Source organism: Pteropus medius, unplaced genomic scaffold (genome assembly GCF_902729225.1).
Source record: "Pteropus medius unplaced genomic scaffold, Ma_sr-lr_union100, whole genome shotgun sequence".
In the NCBI taxonomy this organism is placed as follows: Eukaryota; Metazoa; Chordata; class Mammalia; order Chiroptera; family Pteropodidae; genus Pteropus; species Pteropus medius.
In genome coordinates, this window is record NW_024350923.1 from 2,718,744 (window position 1) to 2,734,191 (window position 15,448).

Consider the following 15,448-nt stretch of genomic DNA (forward strand, 5'->3'; position numbering starts at 1 on the left):
GTGCACACTGCCCGGGAGGAGCAGCTTCCGATCGCTCGGGCGCGGTCACACTGTGCGCTGGTGCCATCGCCACGCCTTCTGCAGCGCCCGAGCGCCCTCGTGTCTCAGCTCAAGCGAACCGGGGACCCGGTGGAGGCGGTCTCTGTGGGGGGCCGAGAACACGCGGGGACCAGCCTCGGGCATCTGCACCCAGCCCTCGGCACAGAGTCGGCGCCCCGAGGCCCGTCTGGTCGAAGGGATAATGACAAGTAAATCAGCAGAAAATATGCATTCGCGGGCTGCTCTGTGCCAGGCGGGGAGATTCCTCAGGTCCACCCTCCCGAGGAAAACGATAAAAACGCCAGATAAAACAAAATAAAAGGGTAAAAACGTAAACATCATGAGATGACGCCAGGGCACAGCCAGGCCCCCGAGCTGCGGCCCAGGGGCATCTTCTGATGCATCCACTTGGGCTGTGGGTGGGGGGGAGGGGAACGGAAGTTTCAGCCCCAGACCCACCCAAGTTTCAGCCCCAGACCCACCCCCATGGAGCCGGGCTCCCTGGGGACGACATTTACAGGTGACCCTGGGAACAGCAGGGGCAGTGGTCCTGGTAGGACCAGAGCAGAAGGAAGAAGAGCTGATGAGAACCACCCAGCAAGTCCTGGCCCCAAAGGCCACGGCCACAGTGGGCCTGGGGACTTCAGCCTTTGACCTTGGTTCAAGGTAGTTCCATCTACAATGCCCTTAGATGTGTGATGGCCTCAAGGTCAAGGGCACCTTCCTCCCAGGCCTTGGGGACCCCCCATGGGTTATGTGAGGGCAGTGACCTGAGGACAGGCAAGCCAGGTCCCCCAGGACGGAGACGGCGGGGGGAGAAGCCCAGGAGTGAGCCTCAGCCTTGGGCTTCCGAGGGAATGAGACAGATGATAACTCGGCCATGCTAACCTCGTTTATGGAAACAGACCTGAGGACAGAGAGGTCTGCCAAGGACAAAACCTTTAAAACACGACACAGCCAACTCGGAAAAGAACCTGACAGAACTTCCAGAAATATAAACGTGTCATAACGAGAATTAAACACTCAACACACATTTGAAAATACTCAGCAGAGATGGCGCACGCGTGGGGTAGAGCAGGGCGCGGGCCGGTAACCTCGCTCTCCAGGGAGGAAAAAACCACCCGCCTGGTCTGCGGATGTGGCAACTGCCCATCGCCTCGGTGTAAATGCCACTGCAAGTGACCGAACGGTGAGTGGCCGGCTGGCAGATTCCCGAAGAGCCAGAGAGAGCCAGCTCTGGCGCACCAGGGCCCGAGACACACGAGGACAAGAGCTGCAGCCAGAGGGACACAGACTTCACCCCGAGCACCCGGGACCCACGCGGAGCTGTGCGACGACCGTCTTTGGGGGGACTTGAAAGACTTGGCTTGAAAAAGAATGTCCAGAATTCACTTTCAAAGAAGTGTTTCCTCAAACCGAGACAGGCCCAGAGGAAGTCAGGCGGGCGTAGAGAAGCCTCAGTTGAAGACTTAAGAGACGTAAAGCTTTTCGTGCCAAAGAAATGAATGCGTAATGGTGGAATTATGAATGGAGAAATGATGGCCGTAGGACTAGACTAGAAGCCCTGAACATCCCATCCCGTGCGAAACCTACTGGGCAGGTGCTCAGCCTGGGGGCGGAGCTGGGGGGAGCTAGAGACCTCAGGGTTCAGGTGCCGCCCTGCCCGCTTCAGGCCCTGCGGGCTCTGTCCCTCGCTCCTCCTCGCTGTAAAGGAATCGGATTCCTGCACAAGCTACTCATGGCGGGGTTAGGGCGTCCGCGCGGGTGGGGTGGGGTGGACTGACGAGTCCCCTGAGAACGTCTGTCGTCTGTTGGTAATTTGTTCTTACATACAGAGATATCGGGATTTGATCTCATGTTCTTCCATGTCCAAGACCCCCCTTCCCCACCCCCAAAACCCAGGGCGGTGAGGCAGGGCCGCCCCTTCCCCGCCAGTGCTAAGGGCCAAGCTCATGGCCACAGGTAGCTGAGAATCGCCTGGGACACCTGCCCACGCCCTCAAGGCCTCAGCTGGACACTGCGGGAACCGAGTCCCTTCCCTGTGACCATGAGTCCAGCAGTCCTGCCCCTCCCCCTCCTGCCCCATCACCTGGCGGTGTCTCCACAGCGCGGAGACCCTTCCTTTCCCAGATCTGCCTCCTGATCCCGCCTGGCAGGAAGGACGGAGCGGCGAGGGGCGGCCTGGGCCGAGGGCTGTGGGCGAGGGCGTGACCCCTCCCGGCCCTTGGTCGCCTCTCCCTGGGGAAGGATGTCCCGCCGCCTCCATTGTACAGACGGGGAAGTGGCCAGGAAGTGGCCGAGGGGGTCTGACCCCGCACGGGGAGCTCGAGCCCACATCTCGCCAGCCCGCGGCGCACCCCGTACCCCGAAGCTTGACCTGGAAGCGGCACCCATTCTCCCGCTGTCGGCTCCCCACCTGTTTCACAAAAGCAACGTCCACAACAGGGGTGATGAGAAGCAGATGCCGCCGAGGGCCCCGCCAGCTCCACGGGCAGGCGGCTGAGGGGGGCGGCCGGGCGCTCGGCTGAACCCGGAACCGCAGCATGAAAGCGAACAGACTTTATGGGGTCCTAGTGTCCTTGGCCCTCACGAGGCCGCCAAAGCTGAGGTCGAGTTCAACCCCAGGGCAGTGTGGGCCACGGCCACCCCCAGGACACACAGCCGGGATTTTAGTGTGTGGCCTTCTCGGCAATGACCCACGGACATAAATAACGTCCAGCCGACTTTGAGGCTGGACTTGAAAAATGCTGATGGATTTCAGTTGGCCACAGACTGCAGTGTCCGTTTAATGGGAACCCTGGACGCGGTCGGAGGGGGGTCTTTCCCCAGGGAGGACCACCTGGGCCTCCTGCTCCACGCCCGTCTCTTCCCATCATTGCCTCTCACACGTGCTGTCTTAGGGGCCTCCCAGGGGAACCCCCCTTAGGCCTCTCGCATGGGAAACCTCCCAGGGCCGCCCCCTGGACCGAGGTGCCAAAGGCTGTTTCGACAGCTTGGGTGGGTCCCTCTCTTCCAGGTGTCCGGAGAGGCAGTTTTCAAAGTGGGTTCCTGAGCGCACAGTGCCCGGGTGAGGGCAGTGCAGAGGAGGAGGATGGGGGGCCCGTGGTCACAGCCTGTCGGCCAGGCTCACCCTGCATCCGTCCTACACGTGGGGGGTTACGAAAGGACGGGAGTCCCTCAGGGTCCACCTGCCAGCACCCACCCTCGCCCGTTCGCAGGCTCTCGGCCCAGCGTGGCCAGTGCTGGAGGCTGTGTCCAGAGCCACCTCTGGGGTGTTAAACAGTGGTTTGGGGGCTTGGACATTGGGGGCTCTGCTCTGACGGTGCTTCTGCTGGCGTGTGGGGAAGAAAGCCTGTGTGCATCCCATGCGCCGGGAGCAGGTTAGAGACCGTCCTGGGCCCACCGAGTCGGGGACAGGACCACAGGGGTCTCCTGTGCACATCCGGGTGCTGAGGCCAAGGCTGGACCCCCGCCCCCCAGACCACCTGCCTTGCTCCACGTCCCAACCGAGAACCACGCCTCCTCCACCCACTGTTGGTACCTCTAGAGGCTCCGCGTGAGCCATCCCACTCCTGAGATCGCCACTCCAGGGCACGGCTGTTGTAGGGGGGTGAGTGGGGTCTCCCCAAAAGAGATGTCGGTGTCCTAACTGCCCGTATCTGTGACTGAATGGGACCTTATTGGAAGGAGGGTCTCTGCAGCTGTCACTAAGGTAAGATAAAGTCATCCTAGGTTGGGGTGGGCCCTACATCCAATGACTAGTGACTTTATAAGAAGAGGGGACACACACGGAAGGCCGTGTGAAGACGGAGGCAGACACTGGAGTGTTGCAGCCACGGTCGAGGGACCCCTGGGGCCCCAGAACCTGGAAGAGGCAGGAAGGACCCTCTCCTGGAGGCTTCGGGTTGGGGACAGGGCCCTGCAACACCCTGGTCACAGCCTCTTGGCCTCCAGAACTGGGAGAAAATGAATTGGTGATGTTTAAGCAGCCCAGTCTGTGGTCACTTGTTAAGGCCGCCCCAAGAGACAAACCACTATGTGTGTCTGAGAACCGGCCCCCACTGTGCCCGCAGCCGGGCCGGCCTCCACATGTCATCACGGATGTTTTAACCACAACAAACCTCCTGACTCGAGGGAAGGCGCAGAGGGCCCCCATCTGTGTGGGGCTCACAGCCCGTGCTGGCCAGGAGCAGCTCAGCACAACACACTCACTGGCCCCTCTGGGAGCGACGGCAGGTCACGTCGGTGCCACTGGTGACCTCTACACAGCTGCCTGGTCACGCCCGCAGAAGGCTGGACCGGCAGACAGTTCAGGAGGGGGCTGCCAGGAGGCGTTGTTTATCTGTCCCCCTGTCCAGCCTTTAAAGCAGGGCTCCTCAGTGTGGGCCCCCAGGGGACATTTTGGGTTGCATGACCTGGGGTGCTACCGGCCAGAGAGAGGAGAGGCCAGAGATGCCACTAAATATCAACGCTAACAGCGCCGAGGTCGAGCAGACCTGCTTTAAAGCAACGAGCCTCCTCGTCTGGGTCCACTGAGTGTTTGGGTCTCTGATGGGTTGCATGGATGTTCCCCCCAGGAAAGTACACATAAGCCCCAAATTCTGTATCGAATTGGGTAAGATTGTGCAACTGGGCTCTGTCAGAGGCTATTTTATTTCAAAGCCTTTGGCGCTTTGTAATCGGAGTGTATGCCCGGGACTGATTCACTACACGGTGTCTCTGCCCCTGAAATAAATATGATTCCGGGTGTCCCCTAACCTCGCTGGCAGGGCTCGCACACACCCCCTGATGCTGCGTGTCCCAGGAGGCCTCTGCGTAGATTCTGGTCCTGCCTGACTCGGGGAGACCAGTAAGAGCACCAGGCCAAAGCAGAGGAAAGCTTCCGCTAACCACCTTGGGCCTGGCTACCGCAGGTGAGAGGTCCAAAATTACAGGGCTCCCCATAAAACAGAGTCTGTAGTGGGGACTCCCCCAGAAGATGGCACACACTCCACTTCAGCCGCCCGAAAAACTTGAACCGTCTCGACGACACCACCCTAACATTTTGCTTAAAAAATGGCCCGATCGATGGTTGAAAAGCCTCTTTTAGCTACAGAGCCAAACTATCAATGACGTTTTGGGGTCACCTATTGGAAAACGAGATCTTTTTTGGTGACAATAACCCATGTCTTTAAGTGTGCTTGCTATCTCAAGGTCGGATGGAGGACGTGAAGCTTTCCCAGAGACCTGCCTTCTCGTCTCTTCCTGCTCCTACACGAACCCTCACATCGGATAGAACGTCGACGCCACCCGTGAGAACGGGCTGCAGGCCACACCCCGAGTTAAGCACCCTGCACTCGACTCACGACAACCTGGCGCCGTGAACACTCTGCTACTTCCATCTGACACACAGGGGAACCGAGGCCTTAAGCAGCTCCACACGTCTCGCAAAGGACAGGTAGAGAGAGGGTCCGGGACACGGCCCGAGTCGGTGTGAGTCACCAGGCCTCGGGGGCCCTTGCAGGCCTGAGATTTCAATTGTTGTGTTTAGAACAGAATGACAGTAACAGATAGTAAATCCCTTGGTCAACAGACAAGGCACACATCGCACCAAGCCCCGGATCACGGCTCCGCACACCCCAGCTCCCACAGGGGCACCTCCTGTGGAGCCCGCGTCAACCTCCATTTACAAAATGACACATTGGGGTCAGGTCTGCTTAGTAGCAGCTCTGTTCCCACGAACAATGCGAAAAGTCGGCAAGAACCGCCTGCTCTCCTCCGAGTGACCCCAGCTCAGGTCTGAGACAAAGTGAGTCGCAAAACTCAGAAGTGCCACACACCCCTGCCCGCCGCTGCGGCCCAAAGTCGGGGACAGACGCTCTCTGCAACCTTGTCAGGACCAAATCTCTGCTTCCAGATCATTCACGTGTCCTGAGGCCCCTCACACGCCCTCGAAATGCCAACGTGCCTGCAGCAGAAGTCACCACCCTGCCAGGCAGACGGCCCAGCCCCCAACGGTGAATGAGACCCAGAGGGATGCTCCGTGTTGAACACACGGTCCCACGACCACTAGGTCAGGGGACGAAGAGGCCCTGCTGTGCGTTTTTCCTGCTTTCGAGGGAAGTCCTATGGACTCGTCACGGAACAGACCGCACACCCCGGACTCCGTGATCGACCCCCAAAGCTATCACCGGACACAAAGCATTCATTTTTTTAAGGACTTGGCAGTTCTCATCAATTAAAGAACGAATCGACACCAACTTTTACATTAAACACTCGCGGTGGCTGCCGGCTTCCCCGTGGCCAGCTCACCACGTGTCCTGCTGTCAGTATGCTGTGGAGACTTACTGGTTGTCGTTAACCCACACGGTGACAGCTTTGCGGGCTAGGGGCCTGTCCCCCAGTGTTCACAGAAGGCAGGACCCCCATGCACGGAGTGGTTAATGGGTGGGGGGGAGCACCCGCAGAGCGGTTAATGGGTGGGGGGGAGCACCGGCAAACCAAGGCTGCTGGTCCTTCCCTCCACGCTGCTGCACCTTCTGCTGCACCTTCCACCACCAGGGCGGCCCTGCCTGCCGGGTGAGGGGACTCTTTGCTCCTCCCCCAAGCCCTTCCCTCCCAGAGGCTCTCAGGCTTTGTGGGGCGTGGGCTGCAGTTGGGGGATTTCAGAGCACCAAGTCCCCAGGGATCAGTCAGACCCACTTCCTCATTCGACAGATAGAGAAACTGAGGCCCTGAGAAGGGCCAAGACCGGCCACTGAGGAGACTCCCAGGAGAGCTGTCCCCCGTCCCTCTGGCCAGGGAAGGAACTGACCAGAGCAGGAAATGCCTTGTCCCCAAAGGTCATTGCTAGGAGGTCAGCCCTTGCCTGGGAGCAGACGTGACCATCGAGGGGGCTGGCTTGGTGCTCCCCAAAGCTATCTAGGAGCAATCTCTACCCAGCAAACAGCATTCTCTTCCGCCATCCCTAAGAATAGGTTAGAGCTAAGCGGACGCTCCGCTCAACCTTCTGAAACCTGCAGCCCGCCCGCCCGCCCGCCCCGCCCGCCCGCCCGCCCCCGCCCGCCCCCGCCCCGCCGCCCGCCCCGCCCGCTGCCCACCGCCCAGCAGCCTGGCAAGGAGCGGGATAGTTACGTCCAGGTCGTGCTCCAGCTCCAGGCCGGCCTCCAGGAGGTTCCCCTCGTACTCCTCCCTGCGGGACTGCTTGTCCTCGTGGAGATCCGTCGGGGGCTCCGGCTCGTCCGCTCCCACCGGGCGCCCCCTCCCGGGCAGCGGCTGGTCCTGCTTGACGCTGCGGGCGGCCAGCGTGGCATCGCTGGGCTGGACCCTTCTGGCCAGAGTCCTGTTGCCCGAGGGCCTCTTGTGGTGGTACACCAGGACATAGTCCACCTTGCGCTTGCCGTCCGTGAAGTACAGGCCGTACTTGCATTCGGCGTCAGGGTCCACGGACAAGGAGTTCAGCAGCTGAGGGGGGGAGACAAGGAAAAGCCACTCTCCGCCACGTTGTCGGGGATGGGCACGTTCCAGAGCCAACCGCTTCGCCCCGCGCTCCCTCGGTCAGTCATTCGACAAACACCGAACACCCGCCAGGGACCGAGACAGCCGAGGGCACAGCACGCGGGCGCTGCCTCCATGCCGCTGACGTTCGGGAAAGAGACAGTCACCGCTGGCCACACGCGAAGACACCAAGCTGGACACGCGCCCCTCGGGAGGCCTCCTGGTCCTACAGACTGGGAGGGACCAGGTGGCTTGTAAAGGCCACTGCGAAGCTGTGGGGCCGGCCCCGCCCCCCAGAAAGGGCCCTTCACACGGGGCGACAGGGACACAGGCAGGCAGAGCGGGCTCAGGTCGCGCAGCTGCACGTCCCCGCCTCTGGCGGCCAGCGTGCCGGCAACGTTGTCTCGAGGTGGCCGCAGATCCGCACAGCCCATAACGGTTCCCGCGGCCGGCTCTGCCACCCACCGGCTGTGTGGTCAGAGGCCCGGCACGTGCCGGGTTAGCTTGGCTTCTCCCCGGGGCGGACCCCAAGTCGAGCGCTGGGGTTCAGTGGTTTATCTGGGAGGTGGGCTCAGGGGCCAGAGTGAGGGCGAGGGGAGGGGGGCGGCTGGCAGGGGTGGGGAGCAGAGCGGGCCGCGGCGTGTACCGCCCTGCTTCGGTTCCCGTCTGCCGCAGGACGCTGGGGGAGCCAGCGAGGGAGGCGTGTGGGATGGCAGGTGTGGGATGCTGGGCTTCTGCCAAAGCTAAACTCGCATTCCCACCCTGCCCGTGGGGGTTGCTGGTTATCGAGAGCAGACAGGTTCATCGCGCCGTCTTTGGAAATTAGAGAAAGTAAATAAATTCGCACTGAGAAGCAGCCTAAGGAGCGACTCCGCACCCTGGACAGTCCGCAGAGCGGATCCCCGGCCCCGTGCCTGACCTCCTGGCTTCTGCCGCCACCCCTTGCTGGTGCTTCCCACTCCTGCCATCCATCCTTGAGAAGCCGTCACCCAGGATGAGGCCCTACCCCCGGGAGGGCAAGGCTGGCCTAAGCCCCATGGCCCGGGGGCGGAGCTGTGGGGGAGGGCGGGGCGCGGGGGGGCCTTGCTGGCCTGGAGAGTCTCCCGTCCGGGTCCCCTGCCTCACTGGACCACCAAATGGCCGTGCGCTTGTTCAGGAGAAGTGGCAGAGTCCCTCACTCCAGTGGTGGCAGGCTATGTTAGCCTAAAGTGCCACCAGGACATCTGGGGGGGGGCCCTGCGTGATCAGGTTTCCAGCCTCTGGGCCGGGCAGAGTAACGGGGAGGGGAGAAACAGGGCCTGCGCCCGTGGCGGTGGCAGCTGGTGCGTGAGGAGGAGGGAGAAGGGGCATCTGGGTCGGGCCTGGCGGCCAAGGTCGGCCCGGCCTTTTGTGGGGGTCAGGATGCCTTCACTCCTGGTTACGGGGGATGCGGCCTCCTGGAGACTGGGCACTGCTCACAGCCTGGCAGGGCATGGCCAGCGGTTAGAGGCCAGACACAAGCAATCGACTCCGAGCCACAGACACACGGGGCCCCGGGCCATCTCGGTGGCTTTCACAGGCCCTGGCACGGCGAGGACGCCGGGCTGGGCTGCTCCCACGGTGTCTATCCAGAGTCCTAGGTGCCTGGGGGCCAGGACGATGCCTTCATGGGCAGGTGACCCTGGGAGGCTTCAGGCAGCAGGATGGGAGCAGGGAGGCCCGGCCCAGCCCAGCCCAGGATGGGGTCGGACAGCACGCACGGGAGACCCCAGGATCTTTTGTGGGTCACGCTTCAGGAGAAGCAGGAACGAGCCGTTCAGCTCAATTTGCGAAGGAGGAAACAGGCCCGGAGAGGCGAGGGCGCCCCAGGTTACAGGCCAGCCTCGAACCCCGTCTGCACAGCCAGGACGCCCTGCCCTGACCAGTAACAGGCGCTTGGGCGACACGCGTTCTCGGCGTGGGGTGAGGACGGGGCAGGGAGGGCCGTGGCCGAGCGCCAGGCCCTGGTGCTGAGTCTGCATGAGGTCCCCCTCCCCGTTGAGGCCTGGGGCGGTCCTCTGCCCGCTCTGGGCCCCCGTGTCCGCCCCTGTAAAATGGGAGGCTGATATGAGCTGCCCCACGGGTGGCCAGGGCGGTTAACTGAGTTAAACCACTCGATTCCCTGGACGGGCGCGCGGGGCCACCCTGTCACCCTGTCCTCGGCCCCGGCACGAACGGCAGAGGCTCTTGTCCCTGATCTCTCAGGAGTGTCAGGAAAGAGCAGAGTCTCGGTGAGCTGGTGGCTAAAGGCGGCCCCGCTGTTCCCAGTGGGGGAAGAGGGCTGTCCGGGGAGCCCCCGGCCAGCACTCAGGGAACGAGGCTGCTGCCGGGCCTGGCAAGAGCACGGGCGGCAGGCGGACCGCGGTGGATGCCGCGGAGTGGGCAGGGCGTGGGGGCGCATCCTGGGCGCTCCAGACTCTCAGCATCTCTGCAAGGGGCTCGCCCCTACTTTCCGCTCGGGGAACCGCAACCTTCTGAGCCGAGCCCGGTGCCACGTACAGCTTCCCAGGGCTCGATCGGTCACCCTCGTGCTCCGCCTGCACCGCCGGCCCCAGCGTCCCTGCCACCCTGCCAGCCCGGGCCTCGCTGGAGCCCAGATATCCTCATGCCCTTTGCACACGCCGTGCCCCGCACTGGCGTGCCCCCCACCGGCATGCCCCCCACCGGCATGCCCTCCCTTCCTCGTCTGCGCTTTGTAACCGTACCTGCCTCCCAGGGCACGGCACAAACCTCCATGACCTGGGGATCCCTGGCCACTCAAGCCTGTGCGGGTCTCGTGTGCCGGGACGGCCTCGGAACCTCCCATCCACTCACAGGGGCCGCTGGGCTGGGCGGCAGGACCCCTGAGGCCTAACACACCTCCACCCAGACGCTGTTGAACTCACGGCGGGCTCGGCACCTGGTGTGGGCCCCATCGGTGCCCCTGGCCGGCTGGAATCATGGCTGATACCGAACAAGGTGGACCCACAAACCCTTGGAGAGTGGTAGGGAAATTCAGAGTGGCCGTCAGGCCCGAGAGCAGGGAACAGACCTGGGGGGCCACCCCAGGCCCCCGACTCGAGACAGGAAGAGGTTTCCAGGTTCAGCACTCAATGAGGACTCTGTCCCCTCAGGTCTGACTGAGGACCCTCAAGGCCTGACAGCCTGGGGAGCACAGAGACGGCTGCTCCCACCATGGGGAGCAGCGCGGGGGCCTGGCGAGTGTGCGTCCTCCTGCCTACGTTCCAAGACCAGCTTTGCCAGCACGAGCTGCGTCCCCCCAGGCACGCATTGTCCTCTCTTGTGCTCCGACAGGGGCCGGGGGAGACACGAGACCCCCCTCATCGACTATGACCCCGCTCAGGGGTCGCTGGAAGGATGAAACTTGTGACTATAGATAGAATTTACACCAGGGCCTGACCTATGGTGAACCTGCGACAGGAGTTTGCTCTAACTGGGATCTGAGACGCGGCACTAAGAATGAACTAGGGGAGGACAGGGATAAACAACCTCTTGGTCGAAGAGGACCACAGGTGACAGATGGTGGCAGTGCCCAATCCAGATTTTAAAGTTACAAAAAGGAGCCTGACACGCTCCTGGGGCAGTAGGAGGCAGCGCCCAGCCCTGGTGAGAGTCCCAGGTCCTCCCTCCCCCGCCAGGCCTGGCCCTGCCCCCGAACTCGTGTGACCCCAGGCGAGCTGCTTCCTCTGTTCGCATCCCAAGTGGGAATGACCCTACCTGAGTCAGCGACCTTTAAACAGAGTGTGGGGACTCTTCCTGCCACTCTGGGCATGGGCTGGGAGGCCCTCGGCGTCTGGGGAGGAATACTGAGCTGGGCTAGAGGGAGCTGGGGAGGCAGCTGCCCCACAGGGACCGCAGAGGCTGACGTGGCAGCCGTGTGACTCTGGGCCCTTCCATGGAGCAGTGCAGTGGGTGCTTTTCTCGGAGGAGGACGGGAGGAAAGGCAGATTTAACTTGCAGTGGCAGGATATGGGTTAGGCCGTATGCATAACTTCCCACTTCGAAGGCTTGGGGAAGCTTCGGAATGGTCCTCGTCCTTAAGAAAGAGGCAGGCGACCCCTCAGGGCACTGTGGCTGAATGAATGAATGCAGGCATGAGTGAGTGACAGGCCTCCCCAGGTCTGTTCCTGGTGGGGGCTCGCAGATCAAGGATACAGAAGCCGAGACCCCAGCCAGGCCAGCGACCTAAACACGACACCCCCCAGCTCTGAGCCTCAGTTTCCCCATCGGTGAGATGGGGACGAAACGTCTCCTCGACATGGGTCACAGGGCTCTTTGTGAGGACGAAGTGTGTTGGGAGCTCTGAAAGGAATTTGAGGATCAGCCCCCAGAATATTTTGGGGGAAAGTGCTCCAGAGAGAGCTTTCCCAAGGAAGACAGAAAAAGGGAGAAGGTCCCATGGGAAGATGTCAGGGGACAAAGGTCCCGCGAGACAGGAGTACCCTGTCGCAAGCACCACAGTGGGGGCGGGGGGGTGGCCTACACACGGTCCACACCCGCCTCCCCAAACTCCCTCCTTGAACCCCAAGAAAAGGGCAGAAGGGGGAACCCCCGGGAAGCTGAACTGGGACCCCATGCGTTCATTCATTTGGCTTCTGAACTGGAGTTGGTGCTCCAGGAGCTGAGGTCAAAGTCAGGCGAGCCTCTGTGACCACCCCAGGGGAATCACCTACATTCACTTTTTTTTTTTTCTGAAAATAGGAAATGGGATCAACTAGCGACTTTATGAAATTCCTTTCAGTTCTGAATTTCAGACCCAGCGACAACACATCACTCTTAGGCTTCATTCCTTCCAAAAAAAAAAAAAAGATTAAATTAAACCACTAGCACTCCCTATGAATTTCTGATGATCGGGCATAATTCGTGATCTATAAAGAGAACACCTCCAAGAGAATGCCATTGCAGATAAGCAGGGAAGGGACCTTATCTTGCAGGCAGGCAGATCCCAGCGTCAGGTGCCTCTTTGGGGTGTCTGGGCTTGTTGGGGACGCGGATCCAGGGCCACTGACACACATTAGTTTGAAGGAAGAAAGCAGAAACGCTCAAAGATTAACACACACACACACAAACACCTAATGGAATCAATTGCATCCGACCTGGCCTCTGGCTTTTGGGTCATTTCTTACACCTATTTGTACAGAAACTGAAATGACTATTTACCCTTGAACCTGGGAATGGAGAGAGGAGAGGCCCAGAGACATGGGCGGGGAACTGCAGCCTACATGGGATGGGCTTATCCTGATGGCAGATTAAAATGACGGGGACACTGCGCGCGTCCGTTCTGCCTGTCTGGGAACTGGATAGGAACTTTCTGAGAAGCAGCCCACGCCCTCTGGCCTTCGTATGCACAGAGCCGCTGTCACTGGATGACTCAAGATTAACGACCGAGCAACAATTACTGGCTTCGGCTGTGCCAGGGACGCCCCGGAAGGTTCTCCCGTCACGCTGCCTGCCCTGCACAGACAGGCCCCCGGTTCCTAGTGCTGCTGCTTCCTGACGGTCAGCGGCCACCGCTCCCCCTGCACAACCCCCCAACTCACAGCCCGCCAAGCCCGTGACACCTGACACCTGCCTGTCATCAAGAGCTGTGCACAAAACGGCAGGCTCATCCGGGCTTGTCTGCGTTTCGGGACAGCGAAGACCTTGAAGGAAGGGCCGAGCTGCCTCTCTGCAGACGCTGTGGCCCTCACCAGGGTTTGGGGGACAGTTTACGAATCCGGATAAGCAAGGAGTCCCTGAACTAAGACTCCAGAGCCAGGTGCCACTGCTTAAAGGCTCCATTTCTAATTTCAAGTCGCATCTGCTCTGCCTCTGGCATGGCCACTTCTCTGTGTCCTTGGCTGCCATTATCTCATGGCTCCTAACTGGCATCCCACGTTCCCACCTCTGGGTCTTCACATGCTGAATTCTTTGAGGCACGAGTATAACTAGCACCCTCTCCAGAACGTCCGTTCCTCCCTCGGGCTGCGTGTGGCCACCTGCTTTTGTGTGCTGGTTCTTTGTAGCTCTCCTCCCAGCTGGTAGGTGACTGAAAACAAGTCGTCTGTCCCCTCCTGGCCTCGGTCTCTCATCTGGAGGAAGACCACCTACCCCATGCAGTTGTGAGGCTTAAAGGAGCTAAGTGGCCCAGTGTTCTGGAAGTGTCCCCAGCCACTCCCCTGGGTGAGGCTCCATCACTGCTCCTTAAGTCTCAGATGGGCGTGGCTTCCTGTGGGGTGCCCAGAACCCAGCGGGGCCTGGCACACAGCAGGCACACAGAGTTTGTGAAACGAGGGCCCGGAAGCTCTCAGGGTCAACGATGTCAACCGCAGGCAGAGGTCCACTTCTTCAACCCCGGTTCCCATGCTCCCGGCACCCCCGTGCAAGCCCAGCTGCAGCGGAGCCCCCAGACGCCCACGGGGAGCCTCAGTTGTGACCCGGGGGCGGGGAGGTCAAGGTCAGCTGGTCTCTGTCCTGCACGGTTCCCACCCTGCAGGCACGTCCCTGGATGCCAGTGCCCAGCCCCAAGGCTAGAGGCATGCCTCGGCCGTCTCCCGCTGGGTCAGGGCAGACAACTGGGCTGGGGCGTTGGCTTTGCCTGGGGAGGGGCTTGGCAGTGGCTGCAGGGGAATGGGGAGTCTGCTCTCTGGTCCCAGAGTGAGCAGCTGCAGGGCTCCCCCAGCTGAGGGCGCTGGTCTCAGCCCTTCCCGCTTTGGGCAAACTTTGTTCCAGCCATTAAGCCAAACCCCTCATGGGAGAATTCTGCCCCCCCCCATCCCTGTGACACTGGGTCCGGCCCCAGACAGAGTGGTGGGGACAGCAGGGACCCAGATAGGGGTCCTCCACCACGTGGCCGGTAGGCGCTGGCCCACGTGGCCCAGCTACCACCCGATGGGGTGCGGGAGCTGGATTGGGACAGGGACCAGCGCCTGCCTGCTGCCCGGGGCTTTGGGAACTCCCGCGCGGGCCGCGCCCTGGGAACTCCGCGCCCCGGGAATTCCGCGCCCCGGGCAGGTGAGGGAGAGGCCGGTGGGTCGAACCGCGGAGGGGTCGCGCAGCTGTCACCAGAGGGTGGCTCATCTGTCTAATCACGGTGGGGCCTAGAGGCTGCTACCCTCCCTCGGCAAGGCGGCCACCCCCACCCCCTCCCCGGCTGCCCCAACAGGCACCCACGGGAACAGTGTGTCCGACCCGGGCTCCAGCCGTGCGCTCAGGCTAGGGCTGCCCGCCGGGGCGACGCGACGCGGCCGAAAGCGCTACGCGGCGCCCCCCGCCAGGGCGGGGGGCGCGGCGTTGGTGGGTGGGCGCCGCGCCCCAGACGCGCAGAGCGCTGCCCGGGTGCGAGCCGGCGGCCGGGGCCCCACGTGCGCGGGCGGGCGTCCCCCTCGCGCCCCGGCGCCCCCCCTCCCCACCCCCGGGCGCAGGTGATCGGCCCTCCCGCCCGGTCGCGGCCGCCCGCACTCACCGTGCCCTCGGACGGCAGGTAACCGACGTCCTCGATGGCGCAGATGTTGATGATATGGACGCTGCGGTCCTCGGCCGGGAGCGTCGAGTACTTCTCGTTGACCCTCATCGTGGTCGCCTGTGCGTCGGAACCGCCGGGCGGCGCGCCCTCCCCATCCACGGCCCCGGCCGCCTCTGCAAGCGGACACGGCAGCGTTCGCGCGGGCGGCTCGCTCCTGGCTCGCAGGGGGCCGGGCCTCCAGCTCCGCCCGCCGCCCCGGCCGCCCGCCGGCCCGGCCCCGGCCCCGGCCCCGGCCCCGCGCCCCGGCCCCGGCTCCGGCCCCGCGCCCCGGTCCCGCGCCCCGGCCCCGCGCGCCCACCCTGCCTGGCCGCCCGCCCGACGCTCGCTGCCCCGAGGATGTCAGCGCAGTGCGCTCGCTCAGGGCGGGGGCGGCGGCCGCGGGTCAGACTTTCCGTAGAAATTTAAACACAG

General features: G+C 62.4%; 1 protein-coding gene across 1 annotated transcript in view; it reads right to left on the minus strand.

Annotated features, from left to right (window-relative positions):
* The window catches only part of ANO1 (anoctamin 1), a 146,795-nt gene that overhangs the window by 62,289 nt on the left and 69,058 nt on the right, over positions 1-15,448 (minus strand). Inside the window, 2 exon segments of the mRNA XM_039840594.1 lie at positions 7,153-7,482; positions 14,978-15,150. Of these exon segments, the coding sequence (XP_039696528.1) occupies positions 7,153-7,482; positions 14,978-15,150 (503 nt within the window).